At 44.6% G+C, this 12,422-nt stretch overlaps 1 protein-coding gene across 1 annotated transcript in view; it reads left to right on the top strand.

Annotated features, from left to right (window-relative positions):
- Positions 1-11,935, top strand: part of CSPP1 (centrosome and spindle pole associated protein 1) — a 153,052-nt gene extending 141,117 nt beyond the window's left edge. Inside the window, exon 31 of the mRNA XM_065398133.1 lies at positions 11,709-11,935. Coding sequence (XP_065254205.1) covers positions 11,709-11,935 — 227 coding nt within the window. The remainder of the gene's footprint in view (positions 1-11,708) is intronic.
- The last annotated feature ends 487 nt before the right edge of the window (positions 11,936-12,422 follow it).

Here is a 12,422-nt window from a genome sequence, read left to right as displayed (position 1 = left end):
CGGGGCTTTTTCTGACCTATTGGCTCAGCCCCTGCTTAAGGGCCTGAGCCCCTAACCGTGTGTTTGCTATCCCACACTACCGCTGGACCAGGACTGACGGCGGACCAGAGCGAGGTGGTGGGATACTCCACAGCCCCGCTGAGGGCCGAACCTCGGCCGAGACTTCTACATCCTCCTATACAGGGTCATTCTGTATTTTCCAACCCTATAGTGACAGGGTTCCCTAGGGTACATAATAGGTTTTTCCCTCTGTTTAGGAGCCCCTTTCCTCTTGAGACCTCAATATAATATTAGCAAGGTTGATTGGCCCCCTCCCTGTTTTGAGCCGTTAGTATCCTGTTCCCTATATCACTTTCCATTAAGATTGCTGTTTTAGTAGTTATTACATCAGCTCAGAGGGTAGAGGATATTCGCACATTCACGATGGGTACCCCTTATACAGTGTCTCATAAGGATAGGGTTACTCTCATGTCTCATCCCAAGTTCTGGAGTTGTTTGAGTTCCAAATTAACCAATGTATTCATCATCTGGTTTTCTTCCTCAAGTCTCACTCAACCCTGGGGAAAGGAAAATTTCATACACTTGAGGTAATAACTATCTTAACAAGATTAAATTGTTCAGGAACACACCTAGACTGTTTATTGCCTTTGCTGAAAGGATTAAGGGTGAGGTATTTTCCTCAGAGCGATTATGAAAAAGGATCTCCAACTGTGTAAGAGCAGGATATGAGTTACCGGTATTTGTTAGAACCACCTGCCCACTTTAGAGCTCATACCACTAGAGAGCTAAGACAGCTTCTGCCACCTGTTTTGAAGAATGTCTCTATTTCTGAAATCTGTAGGGCAGCTGCGTGGAGCTTGGTCCACACCTTTTCAAGATACAACTTTTTGGTAGAGGCTTCCAGCTTGGATGCCCACTTTGGTAGAGATGTCCTGCAGTCATTGTTTAAGTAGGACTCCTACTACCCACTTCCAAGCAAACAGGTAACCACACTTACAGTAAGGTAAGTTTATCATTCCTTTTGCAGTTAGCACATCAGTTCTTCCCTTGTTAGGGAGATATAATGGATCACTTCATTTCCCCGGAGATGCAGCCAAGTCTAGGGTGGGTAGTAACAATGTTTTCTTCAAAGTAAAACTTTTTGATTCCATGTAACAGTTAGAAATAACAGCTACAAGAAGAAAATTTGCTAAAGAAGGGCTATCAATTGCTATTTGTTATTAATTAACAAAAATGAGTAACTGTATAAGCTTTACTGCTGGAGTGTTTTTCCTGGGAATTTAATATAGAGTAATCAGATATCAAAATCCTTTTTCCAAACTTCTGTATTTTTTCTTAATAGGTTAGTTTTTTCATCACCAGTTTCTGGACTCAATTATTTTGACCATCACTTTTATAAAGTGATGGTCAGGGTGAGTAAGTGACCAGACTTGGTCTTTTTTCCCCCCAAAATATATTTATCTATAGAAACAGATATCTGTGGAGCCTCCAGGGAGCCCTGATTTTTTTTTAAGTGAGAAACTTTGTTTCCCCTCCTGAGATTTTCTTAGATCCTCAGTACAGGATGGCCACTCTGAAAGAGAGGCGCAACGCCTGTGCTGCCTCTCCCACTCGATGCCATCATCACTTCCTCTGGCTTTGGATTAGGTGGAGCCTGTGTGACGTACCAAGAGGGTCCTTTCTGAGAAGTCTAGGCCTGATGAGTCAGAGGTCTGTGCTCTCCCCTCCTTTCAGAAGTAGGAGGGAGTTTCAAGATCAAAGGTGGAAGGCTTAATTGTAGCCAGATTACTGAGGTGCCCTGCAGCACACAACCCCTCTCTCTCTCTCTCTTTGTAGGCCTGGATATAAGTAACTTGCCTCATTTCTTAGTGGGCATGACTGAGAAGATAAATGGATCAGTAGGCTAGAGACAGGATGTCTTTACTGGCTAAGATACAGGGGAACACTCTGGTACCATTTAGAACAGACAAGATATGCCTGTAATGTAAGATGAGGTAAAGAGTACGTGTGCCTGCGCAGTGTGTGGTCGGAGCATGCTGTACAGGGATTGGTTCCTGCAAAGCAACCAAGCCAATCCAGAAGCATATGATGCGCAGTGTATAGTTAAGGATGTATATGTTGTTAGTCTTGGTAAAGATGTTATATAAGGTAAAGTGCTTCTGTGTAACTTTATAGTGTGGTATGCTCTATACCCACCCCGTACACTTGAGTCTGATCAACTCAATGTAGCTTTGCTCTATACCAAATAAAGGAACCTGAGTGATAAGACTGGAGTCGAAATGAGTTCTTTGGGAACCGAGTGGAAAAGGTCTCGGGGAAACCCCAACACTGTTCACTGTCACTTAGGGGCATGGGGAAATCTGTTTTTCCCTACATGATTCTTTGGAGTTGTCCCTTACTTATGGTGGTCCTATTTCCTACTCTTGCCGGGTGAACCTGAAGCAGGGAGAGAGACTAAAAGAGGTGAGTGACTTAATAGATTCTTGTTAAACATGACAAGAATTGAACAGAATCTTTGGTTTAGAGCCTGTTTTGCTTCAGGGATTTTAGTGAGAAACGAACCCTAATAATCTATAAATGTTAGATTGTATGGTGTCTTTCCTGCTCCCCTTGCCCCTTTGTTTTATGCAGTGTTGTTGTAGCCATGTTGGTCCTAGTATATTAGAGAGACAAGGTGGGTGAGGTAATATCTTTCATTGGACCACCCTCTGTTGGTAAGTGAGACAAGCTTTCAAGCTTCACAGAGATTTTCTTCAGGTCTGGGAAATGTATGCAGAGTGTTAAAGCTAAATACAAGATGGAACAGATTGCTTCGCATTAGTAGTTAAGACATATTTCAAGGGACCATTCAAGGTGAAGTGGCCCCTCCAGTCATAGGGAGGACAGGAAGGGAGGGGGAGGGAATAAGAGCAGATGGAGGGGGGGATTGTTAGTGTGCTATAGATTATTGTAATAAACCATAAATCAGTATCTCTATTCAGTCCATGATTTTTACTGTCTAGCAAAGTTATGAATTTAATCTCCCAGGCTCATCTTTTGAAAGTGTTGTGTAGGTTTCCTTTGAGGAAGAGAACTGATAGGTCAGATATAGAATGATAGCTTTGTGAAAAGTGTTCACCTACAGGTGATGTGGTGTTTTTCGTCTGTTATCATTTTCCTGTGTGAGTTCCAGAACTTCACTCCTCTGATGGTTAGAAACCTTCGCCTAATTTCAAGCCTGAACTTGTTGATGGCCAGTTTATATCCATTTGTTCTTGTGTTCACATTGGCGCTTAACTTAAATAACCTCTCTCTCTCCCTGGTATTTATCCCTCTACTGTATTTATAGAGGGCAATCATATTTCCCATCTGTCTTCTTTTGGTTAGGCTAAACAAGCCAAGATCTTTGAGTCTCCTCTCAGAAGGTAGGTTTTCCATTCATCGGATCACCTAGTAGCCCTTCTCTGCACCTGTTCCAGTTCGATTCATCTTTTTTAAACATGGGAGACCTCATTTGGAATACCATGTGCAATTCTGGTCTCACCAGTGCCTTGTTTAGTGGTACTAACACTTCCCTGTCTCTACTGGAAATACTTTGCCTGATGCATCCTAGGACTGCATTAGTTTTTTTTCATGGCCATATCATATTGATGGCTCATACTCATCCTGTGATCAACCAATATACCCAGGTCTTTCTCCTCTGTCACTTCCAACTGATAAATCCCCATCTTACAGCAAAAATACTGTAGTCCCTAAATGCATGACTTTGCACTATTAAATTTCATCCCATTTCTATTACTTCAGTTTACAAACTCATCCAGATCTTCTTGTATGGTATTCCAATCCCCTCCCAACTTTGTGTCATCCACAAATATTAGGACACTTGTGCCAAGGTCAGTAATAAATATGTTAAATAAAATTGGTCCCAACACTGATTCCTGAGGAACTCCACTAGTAACTTCCCTCCAGCCTGACAATTCACCTTTCAGTATGACCTGTTGTAATCTCCCCTTTAACCAGTTCCTTATCCACCTTTCAGTTCTTATATTAATCCCCATCTTCTCCAATTTAACTAATTATTTCCCATGTGGAACTGTATCAGATGCCTAACTGAAATCCAGGTAGATTAGATCTACTGCATTTCCTTTGTCTTAAAAAATCCATTATTTGATCAAAAAAGGAGATCAGGTTGGTCTGGCACAATCTACCTTTTTTAAAACCATGTTGTATTTTATCCCAATTACTGTTCAACTCTATGTCCGTAACTGCTTTCTCTTTCAAAATTTGTTCCAAGACCTTGCATATAATTAAGGTCAAACTAACAGGCCTGTAGTTTCCCGGATCGCTTTTCCCTTTCTTAAAAATAGGAACTATATTAGCAGTTCTCCAGTCATAGAGTACCACCCTCGAGTTTACAGATTCATTAAAAATTCTTGCTATTGGACTTGCAATTTCATGTGCCAGTTCCTTTAATATTCTTGAATGGAGATTATCTGGGCCCCCCAATTTAGTCCAAAGAAGCTGTTTGAGTATGACTTCCACCTCAGATGTGGAAATTTCTACCTCTATATCCTTGTTGCCATTAGTCACCCTGCCACTACCCCTAAACTCTTCAATAACTTCATTAAAAACTAAGGCAAAGTGTTTAGGTGTTGGGCTATGCCTAGATAATCTTTAATCTCCACCCCATCATCAGTGCTTAGCGGTCCCACTTCTTTCCTTGTTTTCTTCTTATTTATATGGCTATAGAACCTTTTACTATTGGTTTTAATTTCCTTTGCAAGGTGCAACTCTGCTTGGCTTTTGGTAGTTCTCACGTTATCCCTACACTTTCTGACCTCCAAGAGGTAGCTTTCCTTGCTGATCCCTCCCATCTTCCATTAATTGTAGGCTTTCCGCTTTCTCTTAATCACCTGTTTGAGGATGCTTGCTCATCCAGCTTGTGCTGCAACCCTTCCCTACAAATTTTTTCTCCTTGCTTGGAATGCAGGCTTCAGATAGCTTCTGCAACTTTGACTGAAAGTAATTCCAACCTTCCTCCACATTTGGATACTTGAAATCTTCAGTCCAGTCCACTTCCCTGAATAATTCTCTTAATTTTTTTAAGTTCGTTCTTTTGAAATCAAGGATCCTTGTTGCAGAGCTATTTTTGTTTATCCTTCCACTTAGTTTAAATTGAATTAGCTCATGATCACTCAAACCAAGATAGCCCTCTACAACCAATTCTTTTATGAGGCCCTCCATGATAGACACGCAGCCTTAGTCTTAACTAGTTATGCCAAACAATCTGTTCCATCTTGTATTTAGCTGTGACACTCTGAGTAAGTTTCAAAGACCTGTGTAAGCTTGAAAGCTTCTCTCTCACCAACAGAAGTTGGTCCAATAAAAGATATTACCTTACCCACCTTCTTTCCCTCTCCCTTTTGTCATTCATTATCCACTTTACAAGAAAAGCTATTGACTAGTTATTTCTATAACACCTGAAGGGTGGTAAGAACTTCCTAGAACTTAGATGTAATATCCTCACAAGTGAATTGGGAGGAACAAGGAGTAATGGAAGAATTGGAGTGGGAATAGAGGAGAGAAGACAATTTGAATAAGGAGCTAGTAATCAGTTGAAAGTCCCTTCCTATAACTGCCTCTTCTTCTTTGATGGTTCCTATTGTATTCCACCGAGGGCTATACACGTGTGCCATGCATCTGGAGCTGGAACTTTTGAAAGTAGTAGTGTGTGTTGGTCCATGCATGCACTCTTGATCTGTCTCATGGTTACATCCAAGGTGATAAAGGGTGGGGTCAACTGACTGTGCCCTCGGTTCCTTCTCATCACAGCATTGTCCAAGTTGGAGCCTCTTCTGAGGAGAGGTCTCCACGCCCTTGTATTATGTCGTCTCCTCAGAGGGTGTTTCTCCCCACGCTAGACTTGCCTGCTTTGGGCCATGTTCCCGCCCGGTCCCCTGAGGCTCCTGTTGTTCCAACATTCCGACAGCATTGCATTTGAACCAACCTCTGATTTCTCAGGGTCGGAGGACTCGGACGGCGCTCAGGATCCGCCCTTCCTGTACTGCTGGTATGACTACTCCAAGGCCCCGCCAGCTCAATGGCAATATCTTCTCTTTACACAGCACTAGGGTCATTGGTACCCTACTCGTGGGGCCCATATCAGCATCCGTTGGAACTGCTGGGATGGCTGTACTGGGGATCGTGGCTGCAGTATCCACCATTGGCACCTTCCCGCTCTGCTCATGAAGAGTCTCCCGTCTCCCCCCTTCAGCCATCATTGAGCAGGCATTCCAAACTGCTGTTAGAAGATGTGTTGCTTTAGTCTGACTCTGACGGTACCACCGGAACCTGAGTGCTTCCCTTTGTCTTCCCTGGATACTACGGTGTCCTTGACTCCCTCCTCGCCCCTGGATGACTATCAACAATTCCAGGATCTGCTCCATAGGGTGGCTAGTGCCCTCAACATCCCACTGGAGGAGGTGCAAGATAAGCAGCATCAACTAGTTGATATCTTGCATACCTCGGTACTGGCCCAAGTGGCCCTACCAATCAACGAGACCATCCTTCAACTGGCCCAGACTGTCCGGCACACTCCAGCCACTTGCACACCCACCCCCAAAGGGCCAGAGAAGAGGTACTACATGCCTCCAAAGGTGTGTGTTTCTTTTTCACCCACTACCCAACTCCCTCATCATTCAGGCAGGGATGGAATGGGCCCGTCAGCAGCACCTGCATTCCACCCCAGCAGATAAAGAGGGCAAACGCCTGGACCTTCTGGGCTGCAATGTTTTTTTCCTCTGCCAGTCTCCAGTTTCGTATTTCAAATTAGTTGGCTCTGTTTGTGAAATATGACTTCCTTACCTACAGCAAGCTAATGGATTTCACAGACAAACTGCCCCAGCAGGATCAAACCCGATTCCAGACTACCCTAGAGGAAGGGAAGCTGGTTGCGAGGACAATGCTGCAGGCTACAGTGGATGCAGCAGACACTTCTTCGCGCACAATGGCTATGGGGATTGTCATCTGAAGAGAGTCCTGGATACATTTGTCCAGTTTCCTGAGGGAGTTCCAGATCACCATTGAGGGCCTTCCTTTGGATGAGTCTCATCTCTTCAATCAAGAAGACTGTTGACTCCCTTCACTCCCCCAAAGACTCTAGAGCCACTCTCTGATTGCTGGGGATTGACACACTGGTGCCCAAGTGCAAGTTCTACTGACTACCCCCGACTCAGCGATTCAGAACTCCCAAATTCTTCCAACAGCAGTCCTGTGAGCCTCCTTGCAAATGGTAGAGGACCCAGTGACCCCATCCCTCAGGTTCATCATCGTCACAACCTTCTGCATCTCGTGACCAATCTTCACAGAATTGTTATTTCTGAGTACACTTTGAGAGCCGCTAACCATCATGCTTTATACCATGCACCTGAACCACCCCCTTTGGAGGGTGCCTAGCGCTCTTCTTAGCAACTTGGAGTGTGATAACAACAGACAAGTAGGTCCTGGATGTTATACGACATGGTTATGTGATCGAGTTCAAAACACTACCTCACCCACATCCCCGCCCCGACCCCACTTCGGGGATCACTCTCACGACAGTATCCTTGCCCTAGAAGTGTACTCCTTGGTGCAAAGGGGGGCGATAGAACCTGTTCCCTCAACCTGTCAGGGAGCGAGGTTCTGTTCCACCTACTTCCTAGTCCCCAAGGAGAAGGGTGGGTGGCGACAGATCCTCTACCTCTGCTGTCTCAACTGCTTTATACGAAAGCCAACATTTTTTGTATGGTCACCCTGGCAGCTGTCATTCCTTCCTTAGAAAGAGGCATGTGGTTTACAGCTCTCGATATGCAGGGTGCTTACTTTCATGTGGATATCCATCCTATCCACAGATACTTCCTGAGATTCATGGCAGTTTGTCGTCACTTCCAGTACAGACTCACCACTGCTCCACGAGTCTTCCCTAAAGTCGTCTCGGTAGTGGCAGCCCACCTCTGGTGTCAAGGTGTCCTTATATTCCCTTATCTTGACGACTGGCTGCTGGTGGCCCGATCAAGAAAGGAAGCTCGAGCATCAACCTCTATGCTGCTCACACTCCTCTCCTCACTGGGGGTCAGCATAAATGTCGAAAAATTTACTTTGGATCCCACTAAATCCCTAGAATTCATTGGGGGCACGCATCAACACGATCTCAGCTCATGCCTACCTCCAGAGGACAGGTTCCAGACCCTGCAGGAGCTAATTTACAGGGTGCTATCCAGTCCTTCTGTCCCAGTCAGGACCTGCTTTTCTCTTCTTGACCACGTGGCGGCTTGCATTTACATGACTGCCTTCGCTTTTTGCTGCCTACAACTGTGGCTCCATAGGGTCTGCTTTCCCACGCAACACTCTATGGACTTTCTACTCACTGTTTCCCATGAGGTTCTTTCCTCTCCTCCCTCCACTGGTGTATGGATCTGAGTCAGGTTTGTATTGGGATACCATTCCTTCTGTCTTCCCCTCCCACCACAATTATCACAGACGCATCATCTGCTACAGATGCCTTGTTCGGAGTGGCCCACATGGATGAGCATATGACTCAGGAGACATGGACTGCTCGAGAGGCTCTGATGCACATCAACATCCTGGAACTTCATGGTTTTCCAGAGAGAGAGAGTGTTTCTCCCAGCCATTCCTGTCACATCCTCAACATGTCAGACAACACCACCATCTGCTACATCAACAAGCAAGGGGGCTTGGGATTGGTGCATTGCCCACAAGATCCTGTTGTCGGCAGCATACCTTCCCAGCACTCAAAACATGATTGTGGACTCTCTCAGCAGGAAATTTGTGACCGACCATGAGTGGGAGCTTCATGGTGCTGTGGTCACCAGCATTTTCAACTGCTGGGTGACTCCTACCAGGGACCTCTTCGCCTCCCAAACCAACAGCAAACGCACCCAGTACTGCTTCAGGGGAGGGCTTGGTGCCCTTTTCCAGGGTGATACCCTAGTCCTCTGCTGGTTGGATCAGTTCAATTACTCCTTTCCCCCTCTGTCGCTTCTGCTATGAGTCCTGCACGAGGTCAAGTGGGAGAGTGAGATGTTCTTTTCCGATAGCCCCATTCTGGCCTCGCCAGTTCTGGTTTTCCCCTTCTCTGAATGTCAGCGCACTCCCCACTTTCACTGCCACCTCTCCCAGATGATGGAACCATGGAACAGAGAACAGCCACACTGAACAAGGCATCCGTAGCAGTCTTGCACAAAGGCGTAATGGGAAGAGAAGGTATGTACTGAGCTCCATGTGACTGCCTTACATATGTCTGTAAGAGCACGTCGTGAAGCACAGCTGTAGTTGGTTTGTGCTCTCATGGAGCAGGCCCATATCCCACAGGGCAGAGACATCCCTGATAACTGGTAGCAGAGCATAATGCACCCTGACACCTACTTCGAAATCCTCTGAGTGGAAATCACTTGCCCCTTAATGTGTTCAGCGACAGTTTGGGGGACTTCCTGAAGGGTTTCATCCACTGCAGGTAGAAGGCCAGGGCCCTGCGGATGTCAAGGGAGTAAAGGCGCCTTTCCTCCACTGAGGTGTGAGGCTTTTGAAAGAAAGAAGCTAAGTGTATAGGTTGGTTGAGATGAAAACTAGAGAACCTTAGGAAGACACTTGGGGTGCAAGTGTAGGGAAACTTTGTCTTTATGAAATGTACTAAATGGGTGGGGTGTCAGCCATCATGGCCCCCAGTTCGCTAAGCCATCTCACGAATGTGATACCAACCAGGAAGGCGACCTTCATGGAGAGGAGAGAAAGGAGCACAAGGCCACAGGTTCAAAGGGTGACTTCGTCAGCGTCTTCAGGACAAGGCTGAAGTCTGCTTGGGGAGCGATGGGCTGAATAGGAGGGAAGCTTCAAAGGAGGCCCTTCCAAAACCTGGAAGTCAATGGGTGAGTAAAGAAAAAATGCCCCTCCAGCAGAGGGTGGAAGGCACTGAGAGCAGCCATGTGGACCTTGACGGAGTTGAGAGGCGAGGCCAGACATCTTTAGGGAGAGGAGGAAGTCTAGAAGAGGAATGTCCACTTCCTCAGGGACAAGACCCTTCTGCTGGACCCAAGAGATGAAATGCTTCCATTTAGTCTCATAGGATCGCTTTGTGGACTCCTTTCTGCTACTCGAGAGGATGTTCTGCACTGCTAACAAACATTCCCACTCTAATGAAGATGCCCATCCAAAATCCAAGCCCAGAGGTGAAGAGTCTGGGGATCAGGGATGCCGAATCGTTCCACCTTATTGTGTGAGTAGCTCTGGGAGAGGTGGCATTGAAAGTGGGGAGCGCGCTGACATGCAGAGAAGAAGGGGAAACCAGAACTGGCGAGGCCAGAATGGGGCTATCAGAAATGACCGTTGCTCTCTCCCACTTGACCTCGTGCAGGACTCATAGCAGAAGTGACAGAGGGGGAAACCTATGAACTGATCCAACCAGCGGAGGACTAGGGTATCACCCTGGAAAAGGGCACCAAGCCCTCCCCTGAAGCAGTACTAGGTGCATTTGCTGTTGGTTTGGGAGGTGAAGAGGTCCCTGGTAGGAGTCCCCCAGCCGACAACAGGATCTTGTGAGCAATGCACCAATCCCAGTGGTGAATTGCTTCTGTGCAGAGTGCAGGAGACCTCATGCCCCCTTGCTTGTTGATGTAGCAGATGGTGGTGATTTTAACATTTTGAATTATTTTTAGCCAATGTCCTTTAGAATGCTGGATTTTCCATAAGTTAACTTAGCAGTTATAATAAACTGTTAAGACTGACTATATAGAAAGCGTCTCTGTAGATTGTTTGTTTGTTTGTTTGTTTTAGAACATTGTGGATTTTCAGTTTGGGATATTTCAGTTTATTAAAATAAAGCTTCTTCACATTAATACCACCTGTTGTAATTCCTTATACTTACATGAAGTATGCTTTTTTTTTTTTTTTTTTTTTCCCCCATGTACCAATAGCAATGAGTTCCTTGTACCAGATTGTAAGAGCAAATCTTTGTGGGAGAGGGGAGCATGTGATTTAAACTAATAAAATGTTGTGAGACCAGTTTAAAATATATAAAACATTGGGGTAGCCAGTTAGGAAGGTGACGTATAGACATATCTTCTGCATGCAGGGAAGTTAAACCCACTCTGCATCAGGCCTGAAGTATTTTATTCACCCTCGGGCTGAAAAGAGATATGTGTATATAGGCAAAAGAAGATAGTGTTTGGCAACACGTTTGGTTTTTTTATAACCTTGGAATGCTCCTTTTTTATATCAGACTCATTGACTGACTTTTCAGTGGGGTGTTTGACCCCAGTCCACAAAAGCAGGCTCACTATCCGAGAGCAAGAACAGTCCTCAAGGTCAACCATCAGGTATGGAGGAGGGCTTGTGTATTTGCAACCCAGTTCTGTCCAGTGACAGTGAGCATTTTATGAGGCAGCAACTGTTCAAAAAATCCATGGGACATTGGAGAGCATTATGACCAAAAAAAGACTTTCAGTATCTTCATATCTACTGAACCTTTAATTTAATACAGATATGGCCTGTTCCTATACAGACTTGCTGCATTTGAGGCATGTCATTGATAAGTATTTGGGTGATAACAGGTCTCTCATCCTTTATATCATTAAATAAGTAGAAGGAATAAACATTAAATGTAACAAGAAGGTTGCATTGTGGTGATGGGATTATTTTAAAGAGGAAACTATAAGCCTGTTTCTCCTCCTCCACAGGTGATGATATTTCCCTGGGAGATGCTGATGACATTTTGAAGCAGTTTCCATATAAAGGTGGCAGAAGGCCCACCTCTGTTGACACAGTAGCAACAGACCCCTGGCTGCGACCTGGAACATCAGAGACCCTGAAAAGATTTATGGCTGGGCAGTCAAACCAGGCTAAACTTTCTTCTGAAAACACATTACCCTTTGGTTGGCAGGGACTGTCAACTGCACATGGTTAAATAAATCTATATTGAAACCAGCTGTGCCTTTAATCATAGAAGGAATGTTAATCACAACTGCACTTTTAACATGTTCATTTTATGTTCTCTTGTAAGAATAGTTTTGTATGTAAATATTGTGAGCTATATGTATAGGTTTTTTTTAATGAAATGTTAAAGAAGCAGAAGCTGTAATGTAAATGATTTCTTTAAAAGGGAAAACAGACTGTGTACAGGATGTTTATTATACCAAGGTAGGGAAGTGGAGGTTTTTTGCACTCTTTCTATAAGTTACACTGGTCAGTATGGTACTGATATTTCCAGTCTTAGGTTTGAAGCTTGTGTGAATGTAGTATTAGATAAAAGAGAACTTTTAACATAAAAACTAAGAATCTAGAATGATTCTGCCAACATCATAGCATAAACGACAAAGCTTATATTCCTTTTACTCAAGTACTTCATGTGATTTTTTTTTTTTTACCTCAATGCAGCAGTAGCTATTTAAAAA

The sequence above is a fragment of the Emys orbicularis genome, chromosome 2 (assembly GCF_028017835.1).
Source record: "Emys orbicularis isolate rEmyOrb1 chromosome 2, rEmyOrb1.hap1, whole genome shotgun sequence".
Taxonomy (NCBI): Eukaryota; Metazoa; Chordata; order Testudines; family Emydidae; genus Emys; species Emys orbicularis.
Note: the sequence above shows the minus strand (reverse complement) of the source record. Positions and strands in the feature narration are given on the sequence as shown.